The 16,400-nt window shown below is 37.3% G+C and overlaps 1 protein-coding gene across 8 annotated transcripts in view; it reads right to left on the bottom strand.

Moving 5' to 3' along the window:
• Positions 1 to 16,400, bottom strand: part of STAU2 (staufen double-stranded RNA binding protein 2) — a 295,401-nt gene that overhangs the window by 86,482 nt on the left and 192,519 nt on the right. For 7 of the 8 annotated variants that reach the window (XM_045561383.1, XM_045561387.1, XM_045561382.1 and 4 more), the window contains one exon: positions 12,685 to 12,798. The exons of the other annotated variant lie outside the window; for it this stretch is intronic. In XM_045561383.1, the coding sequence (XP_045417339.1) occupies positions 12,685 to 12,798 (114 nt within the window). The remainder of the gene's footprint in view (positions 1 to 12,684; positions 12,799 to 16,400) is intronic. 8 annotated transcript variants of the gene reach the window in all.

Raw genomic sequence — 16,400 nt, 5'->3', positions numbered from 1 at the left:
CTCCCACCAGCCAGTCCTGCATCTGGCTGCCACACTGATCTTATAGACACTGGCATAATCACATCCCTTGCTCCTGACTGAAGAATGACCCTTTGCTGCGAAGAACATAAATTTCATACTGCTCAGCCTAGCTTTCAAGAAAGAATTCAACTGCCTGGATCTCATGCAACATCATTTATGCCTGGAACTCCCACCAAGTTGAGTTTTTCTTTCCCTACATATTCTTTGCCAACTTCCATTTTTCTATCCTTTCTCATACTGTTTCCCCTATGTGGAATGTCCTTATAATTTATCTCTCAATTTTTGGTCCACCAACTCCTAACAAAAGCTTAATCAGGTGAATTCTTCTGTTCTCAATCATTCCTATACTCTACAGCCTTTTAATATTCATATACACATACATAGATTTTTAAAACATTTCTGACACAAAATCATGTTGGTTTGCAATTGGCCTTCAATTGTTTTCTGTATATGTTTTGTTCTTTCTCCAACTATTTTTTTTCTTTAAAAATTTATTTTGTAGAGAAGTTTTAGGTTCACAGCAAAACTGAACATGAGTTACAGAGAGTTCCCACCTTCATCTACCCATGTCTCCAACTTTTAATTACACTCAATTTGAGGGCTTTCCTTGTTTACAAAATAAAAAAATATTTTTTAGCATCTAGTACAGTGGTGGACATACAGCTAGTGTTTAAAACATGACTGTTGAATGAATAAACTAAAATGCTTCTTGATTTCCAACGAAAATTTTCAAAAATCTTTGGAAATGATCACTTTTGGATTTTTTTTCCTTGAAGAATTTAACTCTTACCTATACTTTTGAAAGCAGAGGTGGTCTTAACAATGTTTAATAATTAGTGCAGCATGGAAGCTGATCAATAAAAATGAGACAATAAAACAGAGTCCTGAAAATTGCTGGGCCCAGCAATGATCTATTAGTTCCTAGATTGTGGGTCCCAGAGGTACCAGACAAGAGTCTACAGTGGCAGGGGGGTGAAAAATGAGGCAGCAGCTATTTGCTAAGTGGTAAGAAAGTATTTAAACATTTTAACAATTGGTACAATAATATTGGGGGACACAGTGAATATCATTTCTGTTGGCAAGTAGATAGATATTCTCTGGATTTCATAATAGTTATAGAATATGATAAAATGGAATTCTGTCAATCTAGAAAATGGAATTTCTGGCAGGTCTGGATTTGGAGAGAAATGTGAGAACAATTAAGTCTCTGAAATGTTAGATGCAAACAAGAATAGCAAATAGTCAGGAGCCGATGTCAAGGGTCCGTTAAGCAGTACACAATCAGAGAGTACAAAAGTATCTGTAGCCCAAAACAACCCAACAAGGCAGACCCTAGGTTAAGTAACCAGAGGTCAGAGCTCAAATTAAGTAGGTAGGACCAGCCAAACAGATAGTCAGGAAATTCTAGGTAAGAATCACAGCAAATAGTCATCTAGGAAGCAGAAATGTAATAATGGCAAGTGGACTGACCACCAGGCAATCTGTTCCCTGAGCTGAAAACTTTCTTATATGCTTCCCACTATGGCAGGAACCTATGTGAAGGCGTGACCTCTCTCTGCAGGTAAGGTTAGGTGAACCAGGGAGGAAGCCAAGAGGCACGTAAGTCTTTTAAAGAGAGACATTTATGGGTCTTGGTAGAGTGGTGACACCTTTTACCAAACAGTAGTGAACCTGACCTCAGTTTGCTAGGAGTGTATTACTGTACCATGTATGAAGGGTAACAGAAGACATTTTTTATCACGACCTTGGCCTTGTAATTTAATTTCACATATGTTAAATATTTGGGGGTTTAAAAACACCTTCAAATTCCTTCCATCAGAGGATGCAAAAGAGCAGCCAATTAACTAAAGGGTATGTTAAAAATATGTGATCTGGAAAGGCATTAGGTGTCAACTTAGAAACAAAGAGAGCAGGCCAAATGACTATTAGAATAATACTTAAAATCTTGAAAAATAACCAGTAACTGGTTTGTCTAAGAAGGAATTTTGGACATGGTGAGAGGCATGACTTAATTGAAGGTATACTGCAAAGGGAGAGAAGTTACTGCTTTTCAGTTTTAAGTAGTGTAATAAATCATGCACAACACCATAATTTGAGTTTACGAGGAAGGTAATACTCTTTAGGTTGTAAAAGTGACCTCCAGTGGGCAATAATGCTCTCAAATCTGTGGCCTAGGGAACTATATTTCATTGATCATCACTTTTAAAAAGTCTATATAGGCAACAGTTTTCCACTATAACTTTCACATCCATTTAGCCAATTACATACATATGGTATTTATTGGTTTAATAATGTATCTGGATTGATTCATTAGTGTTAACAGAAAGGTTTTTTAAAGAATATTTCCCCAATGATCTTCAAATCAACATCAGACATAGAGACATATAGAACAGTAGGAATGCTAAAGTCCTACTTAAATATTTTGAATTTAGAAGAGACATTAAGAATTAGAACACTGAATTAAAAAGTAAGTAACTGCTGACATAGAGCATGCATGCAGGTCCAAAATTAAACAAAACTTACTACAAAATCTAGAAAACACTTTGGATTATACTTATACTTTAATTTAGCTCCTAAGAGATCATGAACATGAAATTATGTTCAAAGAGATAACCTGTTGTGAAACATGGAGCTACAGGTAAGCTGAGGTACAGATTAAATAACCATACATTTTAGTCTTTTTTAGTGTGAAAAGTCATTTTTTAAACCTAAAATTTCATGCTTTTTTCAGATTAAAATAGCTGTTATTCATCATTTCAGAAAAAACTGTGGGAGAAGGAAAGTAATAAGTAAATTCGTGGGTTTTGACTCTAGTCCAAAATTATTTTATAGCTCAAATTAATAAGTCACTTGTGTGCACAATATCATTGGATATATGCAACCTCTTAGAAATGTGGTCACGCTGTACTAAGCATAAATGAAATTATGAGTCAGTTATAAAATACATAATATTCAATCTTCTCACTACCTTCCCCTATAACTCACTCTTGGTTCTGGAAACTGCTTATATATCTGAAATGAAAGAACTGAAAGATCACCATGAAAACAACAGAATATTCTCTACTACTTTAAAAAACTAAAAAGTCCAGCTATGAAGTGTTTCTAAATGGGATTTCATTCAGCAAGGAGACAAAAGTAACCTTTGCTACAGGCAAACTTTCTTTCAATGCTCTGATGAATACTGATGAAGACAGACTTATTTATTATTCCCTCAGAAAATAAAATTGGTTCCTACTGTGGAGTAAATAAATCCAAAATTCACAGTCAAGTCTAATTGTGCTATAACATGGGCAATATTTCCAGAAAATTGGCTCCTTTCCGAAAGAGAATGAGCTCTCTAAATGCCCATGCTTAAGGTAACACTTAATACAAAATTCAAAAGGTGAATGCTTAATGTTTCTTCCTTCTAATTGTAGCATTGAATTGGCAAAATTTTCTGTAAAGGGGCTGACAGTAAATACTTAGGCTTTGCAGGCAATAAAGTCTCTAACTACTCATTTCTGTCATTGTACGGTGAAAAGTGGCCATAGGCAATGCCAAAATCAATGGCTGTGGTTGTGTTCCAGTAAAGCTGTATTTACAGGCACTAAAATTTGAATTCCATATAATTTTCACATGTCATGAAATATTATTTTTCTTTTGATTTTTTTCTGACCATTTCGAAATGTAAATGGCATTCTTAGTTCAGGTGGTAGACTGACTTTGGCTCAAGGGCCATAGTTTGCTGACTCCTGTTCTAGTCCATCAATGAATAAGATCTATCCAGTGGTGAGAAGAAGTTCCTCATGACTTTTCCTGCTGTGATGTTTTTTTCTGAAGATATGATTAAATTGTTTAACTCTATGATATATTTGTGTAAAATGAAAATTTCATACAATGAAGTGAAACACTAGCAGGAGAAATTTTAGTTCTATGATCAGGGATAAATTTGAGGTAGAGGAAATCTTTCAAAATATAAAAATCAACAAATACGAAAGCACTTTCCCAAAACAAACATTAAAGTTGATGCTCCTTTTTAATATATCTCATTTAGTACCCTAACACATAAAAAGTAAACATCAAGTTATATTTTCAATTCTGGCAGCTCTAGGATCTCCTAGAAGCTTCCAAGGGCAGTGATCATAACCAATCTTTCCACATCCCATAGCATTCAGCACTGCTACACATGCAGAGCAAGCAAAACAGGAAAGTTCAAAACCTACACTGAATCTGTGTAATACAGAGCAAGCCAGAACCCACTGCCATTCCTCTAGGATGATGACATGGGGGTCTGTTGTTACACAATGTCACTTAAGAATATTTTTTATATTAATAAAAATCTTTATTAGCCTTGGGTAATTGTTGCTCAAATCTATGATGTTTGTGCCTCTTTAGATGCTGAGGAATGTAGTCACAAATGACACTATTCAGTGAATACTGACGTGTGTACTACATTGCGGATGCTAGAATCATGAGGCAGCCCTGGCTACTTGAAGAAAGTAATTTAGGACACCAAGGATGTACTCATATGCGTGATAGGCTAGAACAATTAAAATTTATAAGTAGGTAAAAGAATTAATGGAAATATATAATGAATTCCTAAGGACAATTTCATGTATTCTATAGGAATATGGGAATACTCCGAGGTCAACATTTGGAAGTACTGGGATCCTTTCACAAAAAATGTCCCTATAGGGCCACCACCAGAGAAAGCTTACTAGGCCAAACATTCTATTTCTCTCACTAATTTTATCAGATGAATTCTACCCAATCCAAGTCATTCTGATTTTCTTAGAAATCCAGTTTAATTCCAACCTATAAACATTTATTGAGTGCTTTCTAAGTGCCAGAGGATAGACACTGAAAATACTGAGCTGAATAAGACCTGCCCTGGACCTCAAGGAGGTCACTGCCCATTGGGGTTAGGCCAACACGAAAATAGATAATGAGATGCAGTTTGGTTAAGTGTAATAATGGGATAATGTAAAAAGTACAGTTAGAGCAAAAAGGAAGGTGAGTTTTAACTCTCTTTATAGGTCTGGGGAAGGCCTATTGACTGTAGTGATGTCTTGGTTGACTCTGATAGACACAACAATTAAGGTTCCCCTACGAGCAAGGAGAGCGTGGGCCAGGCACCGCATAGCACAAGCAAAGACAGATGCACGAAAGCAAGCGACGTGGTGGCTCAGGACCACGGGAGAGCAGAAAGTGTGGGTATAAGTTAAGCACAGGTGAATGGTAAAAGATGAGATTAGAGACACAGGCAGGAATCAAATCACAATCTCCTTGGCTTTCATCCTGCACACCTGTGCCATTCAATATGTATGTGACTACTGAATACCTGAAATGTGGTAGTCCAAAATCAGGAATGTTGTAGGTGTAAAATATATACCAGATTTCAAGTATAAAAAAAAAAGTAAAATATCTCAACAATCTTAAAAGTTGATTACATGTTGAAACAATATTTTAGATATATTGGGTTAAATAAAACATACTGTTTCTTTTTATTTTTTAAAATGTGGCTACTAGAAAATTTTAAATTACATGTATGACATTTGATCCCTCATGTAGTAGTCCCTGTGGTTCCTCAACAACCATTTTCACCCCAAGCACTTAGGCCAGTGGTGGTTCTATTTCTCCTGCCAGTGACTAGTTTAGAGAAGGGCACAGACCGACTCAAGCCAGGCCTATGAGCTATGTGGGAAAGATAGCTGGAGGGAGTCCTGGTACAGATACCTTTGCTCAAGACACAAGATCAGATGTCTCCTTTTGGACGTGGCTGTATTGCACATGACACAGAGAAGTACTGTGGCCCATCTTTCTATGAGTCAGAGGATGCAGTGGAGGGTGGCAGAGCTAAGAAATGGGAAAACCTGAGTCCTTGTTGACATCAATGAGCTGCTTTATCAACCAACCCTGGAGCTCACCCTTCCTTTGAACTTCCTGTTATGTGAGATAATGAGGTTCCTTATTATTTATGCCAGTATGAGTCAGGTTTTCTGTTACTTGCAGCCAAAAGGATCCTGGCTGATACACTGCATTAGACTATAATTACCTCAAGGGCCAAGGAGTATAGGTACTATCACTTAAGACCATTAGTACTGCAAAAATTCTGTACACAGTTTATAGTTAATCAATATATTATTGTTGTGATAATATATATTTGGATAATATGTGAGAAGGCTTTCCCTCTTTTAGCTCTAAAATACCATATAACTGTAAGACATTATGGCATAATTATTCAGGCAAAGAGACTTTTAATTAATTAGAATATAACCTATGAGTAGAACTTAATCAAAAATAGAACAGAATACCCATTAGATTTGTAAATTGTTACACTTAATGGCTGTTCTTTCACTCAGAGTCAAAGCACACACACTGGGAACAATTCAGCTTAATTTTACCAATCTGGACATAAACTCTGAAAGGCAATGTAGCAAATGCAGCAAATATACAACTGCTACAGTTTATACCTTATTATTGTGAGAATTAAGCAAAATAATATGTGGAGAGCCTAGTACAATATTTAGCACATGGTAACACACTATATAAAAATTTGGTTCTTGTTTATTTTCCCTTATTGCATTTATTTTTAATTCCAAGTACAGATGGTTCCCGACTCATAATATGATGGTTCGACTTAGGATTTTTCAACTTTACGATGGTGTGAAAGCAATACACATTCAGCAGAAACTATACTTTCAATTTTGATCTTTCCCTGAGCTAGCGGTATGCGGTACGATACTCTGGTGATGCTGGGCAGTGGCAGCGAGCTGCAGCTCCCAGTCAGCCACACGATCACGAGGGTAAACAACCGACAAGGCAGGCTGAGCTGAGCTATGATGCTTGGTAGGTTAGGTGTGTTAAATGCATTTTCTACTTATGGTACTTTCAACTTACAATGGGTTTATTGGGATGTAACCTCATCATAAGTTGAGGAGCATCTCTAATGTGCTAACAATGCATTGTCATTTACTCTATATGGTAATCTTGCTTTTGTGGACTAGAAGTCAGATTAAGGTAAATACTAACATATATCTGGTATAATTCACTGGCTGGTTAGTGCTTGGTTAGGTGGTTGATTTGTTAATTCATTCTTTTATTTATATGAAGCAAGTAAGTTCCAAACCTAAGCTCAATACAATAAGGTAGGCAGCAGTAAAACTATTAACTAGAAATTAAGCTAAAGTATTTTCACTAAGCTACATCTACTTTCACAATCTTTGTGAGATTAGTGATATTAACAATGTGATCAGAATGAAGATGAATAAAAAGAAAACATAAAGATAGAGAAGGAGGTTTATGACTTTGGGGCTGTAACTAGAAGGTGACTGATGCAATTAAAGGAGACAGACAGGAAGAGGTTCTCAGTAACATCTGAAATGATAAAGAAAGATGCACAAAGGGTGTAGGCCAAAAGGAGAGAGTAAAGATTACTGGGTGAGTTATACCAAGCTAGAAAATTCCAAAACTTTTCTGCACTATTACTAAGGATTTTGCTTTTAATTACATACACCAACCAATATAACTTTAATTTCCAAATAGAGTATGTGGAAAAATATTGAGAACCCTCACTAGCTCAATCTTAAAAAAAATAAATTTGTTCTTTACTCAACTTAGAAATAAGAATTATCACTCATCATTGAAACCACAATATGATCTACAATTTTTAAATTTCATCAGACAATTGGCTGACCAAGGACTAAGACTGTAAGTTAGTTTTCTTTGCATGCTCTGATGTCTAGTGGAGTCCTCCCACACAGTTGTTCAGAGTTAGCTCATGTTTGCTGAAGAAATTAGTTATCTGGAAATTGAAACTATGTTTTTGTTCTGGACAATTAAACATTCTAAACCAATGTGAATTTCTAATGTCACATTTGTTGTGATGAATAAGGCAAACACATGTAGAACATTCTCTCCCAGACACCATGGGGACCTCCAGGCAAACACAGCCTGAACGACTGCCCACTGTCTGGATGAGAAGTCAGAGTTCCCAAATGGGAACAGACCTTTTCCCTGAAGTCAGACAGGAGTGGGCTTAGACCACTTTTTGGAGACTAATAATTATTCTAGGAAGTCTAAAGCAGGCCTTAACTAATCACTGGCATTTGGTGAAGCTCTAAACCAGGCTATGGGTTAAATTTAGTGCATTCCAAGGTGGATCCAACTGACCCAGAGAGTATAGGAGAGGCCTGGGAACATCATCCTTTCACATTTCCTCAGGGTCAGTACTGTGTGAGTAACTGAAAAAACAATGAATCTGGTTTTTTGTCTTTAAATTTAGGTTTATTCAAGTATTATCTACATACAGTAAGATTTACCCTTTTTAGAGTATAGTTCAGTGAGTTTGACAAATGTATACAGTCATGTTTCTACCACCACAGTCACAATGTAGCACGCTCCATCACCTCAAATCCTTTGTAGTCGGTCCCTCTCTGTACTCTCAGCCCCTGGCACCCACTGAGCTGTCTCCTACCCCCATAGTTTTGACTTTTCCACAATGTCATACAAATGGCATCTACAGTATGTAGCCTTTTGAGTGGTTTTACCATTATGAAACTGGCAACAAGGCCAGTGAGACTGGGACACTGGCATCAGTGAACGGGACAGTGGTGGGAACTGAAGTTGGAGATGTGGAGGGGCCAAATCACACAGGGCTTGGATGCCCTAACAAAAATTTTGCATTCTGTAGTAGGTGTGACAGGAAGCCACTGGAAGGTTTTGAGCAGTTGAGCAATGTGATCTGATTAATTTAAAAATGATTTTGGCTACTATGTAAAAGATAGACCACAGTGGAACAAAATTAGAAAAAAGGAGGCTAGTTTAGAAGCTACTGCAGTCATCTGGGTTAAAAACGATAGTGACGTAAACTGGAATGGTAACACTGGAGGTGCTGAAAAGTGGTTGTATCAGAGATGTAACGCAGAGGAAGAGATACTGGGACTGGGTGTAGCATGTGAGGGGCAGTGGGGAGTCAAGGACAGCTCCCAGGAGGGCCTGGGCAACCAGGAGGGTGGTGGTGACATCCACCAGGATAGGGGAAAGGAAAACACAGAGGAGAGACAGCAAGTGTGGTAGGGGGACGGGGAGAACTAACAGTTCCTTAAGTCTGGACACCAGCACATAGATGACATTGAATCTTTGTCCTGACCATTTTGCATATCTGTACTAACCTTTGATAGAGAAATTTCACCTAACCGTCCCTGTTCTATTACTTTTCAATGCAGTGGGCACCAGGTGATACATTTAGTCTCTACTTCATTGAGTTCCTAGAATTAAATTTTTTAAAAATAAGAAGAGAACCAGCCTGAGCAAGAGCAAGACCCCATCTCTACTAAAAATAGAAAGAAATTATCTGGCCAACTAAAAATATATATAGAAAAAATTAGCCAGGCATGGTGGTGCATGCCTGTAGTCCCAGCTACTGGGGAGGCTGAGGCAGAAGGATCGCTTAAGCCCAGGAGTTTGAGGTTACTGTGAGCTAGGCTGACGCCACGGCACTCACTCTAGCCGGGCAACAGAGTGAGACTCTGTCTCAAAAAAAAAAAAAAAAGTAAGAAGAGAAGTTATAAAGGCTCAAGACTAGAGAGTTCTTCCATTTCTCATCTTTATTTTCTACACAAGGAAGAACAACCTGAGTTTCATAAGAAGGACTACCTCAAAATCTGACAAATACTTTTTTTCTCAGAATACAGATTCTGTTTGTTCAACTGTATTGGCTCAAATGGATTAGGAATAGAAACGTTTTTTTCAGACAATCATAATTTTTCTTGATTTAAAATGTCTGCCTGTTTACTAGCATTTACAAATTAATGGGTGAAAAAGCATTTTGTGGTCCATCGTTTCCACCTAGAGATCAAGTTTATGCTGCCATGGCAAAGGAGTACCTTCTGCCTAGACAGACTCTCGGGCTGGGGAGGAGGAAATGGCAACACAATGTAAAAAGGCCAGAGGGTATGGAGTGGAGGTTTACTCTGTCTCCTTTCCCCGGGGAACCCAATTATCCAGGTACTGGAGGAGTACTGACCACACCACTACCCCACTTTGCACCTCTGAGGCCACCATAGTGGAGTATTTTTGATGCACAGGATGATTACTCCTGTCATGGCTCTAGTCATTTATTCATTCACCAATTTGTTACCAAAACGTTTCCTCGAAGTTTCTTTTTTTATCTTAAAATTTCATGCAAATTTGTCATCTATATTTGTATTTGCTTTAATACAAAAATGTCTCTATTTACTTACCATTGAATATAATGGACATTCCAGAGAGATGGAGTATAACCCATGTACAGTTGTGCAGGTTGTACATTGCACAGCTCAATGGGGCACCATTTGCACTGTAGTTACTGCGGATTTGTCTGTTAAAAATTATTCTGTCAGATGCTAGTAAAATGCCTCCAGGAAGAGGCAGTTTTTTTCCCCCTAATTTGTAAAGGTGCCATATGGGCAGACAGCAGCCCTGGATTTTGAACCTTGGCAAATGAACTGGACAGAAGCCTAAACCAGCCTCGTCATCTTACATAAGAAGCCAGCTTGCAAAGAGGTAAAGAAACAAGGTCCCATAGCTAATGCATGACAAAGCTGGGTTTGATCCCAGTCTCCATTCCCAGTTTAGTGCTCCTCTATAGCAACATGCCGGCTCTGCTAACAGTGAGTTGCTTTTCTCAGATGTGTGGGTTACTGATATACTCCTCCATTTCTTTGCTCAGCCTCAGAAGAAGACCTTTGCAGAATGGGTATCCCAGGCTGCTCTTGTTATTTGTTTCCACCATAGAGTAGGATATAGAGACAGATATAGAGGTAGCTATGCTGCACTTGCTAAATATTCTAAGGGGTAAAGCTGCGAACAGGAACCATGTCTAACATGGTTAGATACATGGGGTAAGATACCCATGGGCTAAGGATACATGGGGTTATCTTACCCCATGTATCCTTAGTATCTAGCCTATAGCTAAATTATAGTTTATACAAGGAAACGTAAAACTTTCTGTACGTTAGTTTAGGCTATGCCCCTCAGGTCCCTACTGTACTCTCTTCTGCAGCGAGGGCTACAGCGAGTGTAAAAGCCTGAGAAGCACTGGAGTGGTCTTTAAGCTGCTTTCCAGATCAACATGCTGTAACTGTTTATTTTTGGTTGGGCTCATTCAACAAGGAACAGGAAGATCAGCTATAGAATCATAAAATGGTAGACTGGAATGGACCTTGTAGTCATCTAACCCAACTCCTTCATTTAACATTCCAGGAAACAGAGTCAGGAGGAGGTGATAGAAATCCACCCAAGTAGCCGCAGCTAATCTATGCTATGGATAGATTTTCTGGCTACCAATTCCTGAATACCATAATACCTCCCACCAACTAACAAATAATGATTGGACTAGAGAGGGATGTACCCTTAAGAATGTTTTCCTTGGTCTTGAGTTGAACAATGATAAATTATGAGTTTGAGAAGGCACACTATTTATTCTTCCCATGCAAGAGGCACTACTAGATGGAAAAAAGATTAGTCAGGTAAGACTATCAGAAGTCCTCAAATTTACTGAAAAATGGATATAAAGTGGGTTATTGGGTTATAATTATTCTGTATGTGAATGGTTAATTTAGAAAGCATAGCTTGTTAGTCATACAGTAAACTGTGTATGTCTGTTTACTCTGACTCCAGACTAGAAATTCTATGACCTAGACCATTAGTTTAGTCTAATGTGATGATTATTTTAATTGAAAATATGTATTATCTTATAAACAGGATATATGCTCAAGTTGCTATTTAAACGATCAAATGAATTTTTTAATTAAAAAACAATATACTTTACAGATTTTTAGCTTTATTTCAGAATAAAACTTTAAAAGTAAAAACAACACTGGACCTTCATTTCAATAATATCCCAAGTTGTGGGACTAAGCTGAGGGTTCTGCAAATTCACATGGTTATTTCATATACAGTCATGTGCCACATAATGATGTTTCAGTCAATGACAGACTGCACATACCATGGTGGGCCCACAAGAGTATAATACCATATTTTTATTGTACCTGTTCTATGTTTAGATATGTTTAGATACACAAATACTCACCATTGTGTTACAACTGCCTACAGTATTCAGTACAGTAACATGCTGTACAGGTTTGTAGCCGAGGAATAACAGGCTCTACCATATAGCCTAGGTGTGTAGTAGGCTATATCATCTAGGTTTGTGTAAGTACACTCTATGATGTTTGCACAATAATAAAATCACCTAAAGACACATTTCTTAAAACACATTACTGTCATTAAGTGATGCATGACTGTATATATCTGTTCTATACAACTTTCTTCAACAGAACCAAATGAGCATATTATAGTGAGATTCCAGTGTTATCTACATTGTTTTGTTGGTCCTTCCTCTCATATATAATTATTAAAGATTAAAAATAACTTCTAGGGCAATTATTTCTTTCTTATAAGAGAATTCTATATTTAAATTAATAATGGACTACAAATAAGAAGTCTAAAATAATTTAAATCTTCTAGGATATCAGTTTCCCAACACAAACAATTTTGTTTTTTCAAAATTCTAGCAAATGGTGCCAGCAGGTAACACATTAAGGAAAGCAAAGCTGTATGTGTGCACATAGCTTCCATTTTGATGGCCTCCGATTTCTGAGCGGGGCCATAACACAGCAAAATGGCAGTGGCATATTATACCTGGTCATGGCTGGCTTCGATGGAGTTTCCAATAGCATGGAAAGTCATCTGCACAGGGGCTAATGTCAGACAGGTCACATACTCTTTGCCACTTTGTCTATCACAGTAGTGAACCTATAACAGAACACACGCAATCTGCTGAACACCGTTTTAAGAGGGAGCCAGATGCAATAGGTCCTTTTTCAAAGAAAGGGTCTAGATTTCAAGAAAAATTCAAATAATTTATGCAGACCAAACTTCAAATATTTAAAAACTTACTGGAATCCTCCAATATCTATCAATAATCTATTAATTCCATCTTAAGTCTTTTTTAGGTTTTAAGAGAGTTTAGGAAATGCTATACAAAGTACTTTACAATTCAGGAGTCCTCAAACTATGTTGAGTTGTATAATTATTTCATTATATATTACAATGAATTATAATAGAAACAAAGTGCACAATAAATGTAATGCACTTGAATCATCCTGAAACCATCCCCCTAACCCCACCCCCAGTCTGTGGAAAAACTATCTTCCATGAAAACAGTCCCTGGTGCCAAAAAGGTTGGGGTCCACCGCTTACATTACAGCTAGTGGGAAAATTCACAACTAAATGCTACACTTATATTTAAGGTCCAGCTTTTCATAATGCACGATACATAAAGAGCTCAAGTATAAGTCGTCAGCCTGACTGTTCTCTCATCTTTGACTCTGTGTGTATGTGATTGCCACTTAATTGATGGTGACATTCTTCTATTTCTACATTATAGTCCCTACAAAACCACTGTTAAATATATATATTTATATAAAACTATATCATATTGTTTGAAATTTTGACATTGCAATCAAATTGAATTCAATTGAAATGATTTGTAATGCATAGTCCAAAATAAAGTTGCCATAATATTATTTTTCATTGAGTTAAATACAACTAACCATTATTAAAACCACATGTAAGACACACTCCATATCAGAGGGAGGGTATATGGGGATAGAGGAGAGTGAGTCCACCTTCCTATTAAGAAAATTTCCATCCTTCTATTTATCTACCTTCAAAAAAGTTCTTTCAGTGTTTTTTTAAATTATAAGCTAATAAAGTAATAAGAACATTGCTTTTATGATAAATTAATGAAAATATACCTGTAAAATGAAAAAGGGGTCCCACTAATTATATTAGAGAGAAAATTGGTTTTTTAAAGGAAGAACTTACTCAATTTGTTAAATGTGTGTAGATTTAAGATAAGGCTTAAGTGAAAATCTTGAATTTGTGAGGAAGAAAATTAAAACACATACCTGAATTAGTTCCTTGTCTTAAGTTTTATTCTACTTGCTGCATAATGTCCACATACCTTTATTACAGAATATAGCCCACAATTACTTTGTCATATATAATATGGATCTGACTGAAAATTACAACAATATGAACCCTAGTCTAATGGTTTAATAATTCAACTTTTTTAAACCACTAGGGTTAAGAATGGCCATCATTTTCCCTGGAGGTAGGGAAACTTCCTCCTGGGAATCTATAAAAATAGTTTAGAGCTCAAATCAAGTCAATATAAAAGCCTTGTTTCCAAAGTACTATAAAGATTTTGTTATAAAAATATTTTTTCCAAGTTAACCTTGGGGAAAAAGATTTGACAACGGTTCTAATTCACTGCATTATACCTTCTGAGCAAATTAAAAGCTCAGTCAATGCATATGAGCTCAAGAATGTAGAAGTGTTGTTTACTATGTGTCAGCTAGGTATGATGGGGGAAAATGAAACTTCTCACGTAACAGGTTTATGCAAAGCCAATAAATGGTGACACTATAATAGCTACAGTTAACAACCATTTATGGTATAGTTAAACCACTATGTCTGATATAGTGCTATTATAAAACATGCTCTCTTTAAATTTAATAAAATATAATCACCCTTTTGACATCAATTGGAAGTCTGTATAAAAGACATGACACTCTCCTAAATACAAACAGTGACACTCAACACACTTATATGCCAACCGACTTATAGCAGCTCTATTTTTTCCCCAAGAGAAATGAAAATTATAAAGGACAAGACAATTCCAGTCAAAAAGATAAGCTTCAAACTTTGTTTCCATCAGTGGCTCAGATACCATTATTGAAAGATTTAACTTTTCTCCTAACTGTATACAATTCATCGTAAGCCTATAAGTATCTAATAAAATACCGTGCATCCTGCAGACATTCAATATTAGTGTATGTGTGTGTGTATATATATATATATATATATATATATATATATATATATATAACTTGTATATGAAAGATAAATGTAAAGGTACAAGATAGCACACAGCTCCAAAGATGTCACAGTGGCCAGTGAAGTGACAGAGACTGCTGGCTGTCCCTCACTATTCTTCCACTGTCAATCTTAGCTGGGCACTGGGATACTCACAATAAAAACCATATTTCCCAGGCTCCCTTGTAGCTACAACAGGCCATGTCACTAAGTGGACTGTAGATGGAAGAATTCTGTGGCAGGTTTGTGGAAACTTTTTTAAAGGAGACTTTAGGTGAGTGCCTTTTTCTTTTCTTTACCCATTTCACCAACCTGCTGCTTGTAGTATAGATATTACCATCTTTGACCATGAAAATAAGGACCAAAACCTAGATATGACAGAGTGGTGAGTTGGAAGGAACCTGGGTCCCTGAGGACTTCATGGAAAAGAACTATCATATCAGCCTTAGACTGCAAGCTTATGGGCCTTTTATGTGACTGAAAAATAATCTCTATTTTGTTTAAGTCACTGGGCTTTTTATCACTCACAAAAGAATCTAATTCCAGCAAGATTTCTACTATTATCCCAGAACTGACACTAAACCCATGGCCAACAATAAAAGGAGCTCTAGAGAGCTACCAACATTTAGGGCTAGGCCTTATCCCCTACCCTCTTGTATGAGTCAGTACAACTGGTCGAATCACAAAGAATACATAGAGGAACAAAGGATGGGGAGGTAGACAGAAGGGAATCATGGGATTGTCAGCCTGATGAGGAATATAGTACTTCCAGTTAGTGAGGTAGCTCTATGAGAATAGCTGGGATACAGTGGGAATACTTGCATGAGAGAAAGACTGACATTTCATTCCCTGGCGGGACACTTGTTAAGAATTGAACATGTCAGCCCACTTTGAAAATAAATTTTGTATTAGCTTGACATATGTCCCTGGCAGCTTGGAAGCGTATGAAAACACAGAGACTGGGCGTGGAGATATCTGAGAGCTTACTGAAGGAGTCCTGGGCATGAAGGGTACCTAAAAAAATGAAAAGGATAAAGGAAGACCTACTCACTCTAGATCTCCATAGCCCTTGAGGGGAATGAAAGAAAATCTAGCAGAAGCCAAAGGGCTACTTAGGCCAGCCAGAGTAACACCCACCAACAGAGGGGTTCCGGAGCATGGAAACATGGCTGCCCTTGGGGCAGAGTGAGCTGGGAGAAACTGACCACTGACTCAAGAAAACCATGTACATAATCTATATGGAAACCCACAGTGGAGACCACCAGCAGTGGATGAATCCAGGCTAAGAGTGACACCTTCCCCTACTCCAGTTCCCCTCCCCACACCAGAGGAGTAAGGCCATGAAACAGAGGTAGAGTGTGCAGGAAAGAGTCTGAGAACCAGATCAAGCCCCTACCCTGCCAACCAAAAACACTCAAAGACACTAGAGTGAGAGGAGGAGAGAAAGAGATTGATGTGTACCCGCCCTCCTCTAA

The sequence above is a fragment of the Lemur catta genome, chromosome 9 (genome assembly GCF_020740605.2).
Source record: "Lemur catta isolate mLemCat1 chromosome 9, mLemCat1.pri, whole genome shotgun sequence".
NCBI classification, from domain to species: Eukaryota; Metazoa; Chordata; class Mammalia; order Primates; family Lemuridae; genus Lemur; species Lemur catta.
The sequence above is the reverse complement of the archived record's forward strand: the minus strand, read 5'-3'. Positions and strand labels throughout refer to the sequence as shown.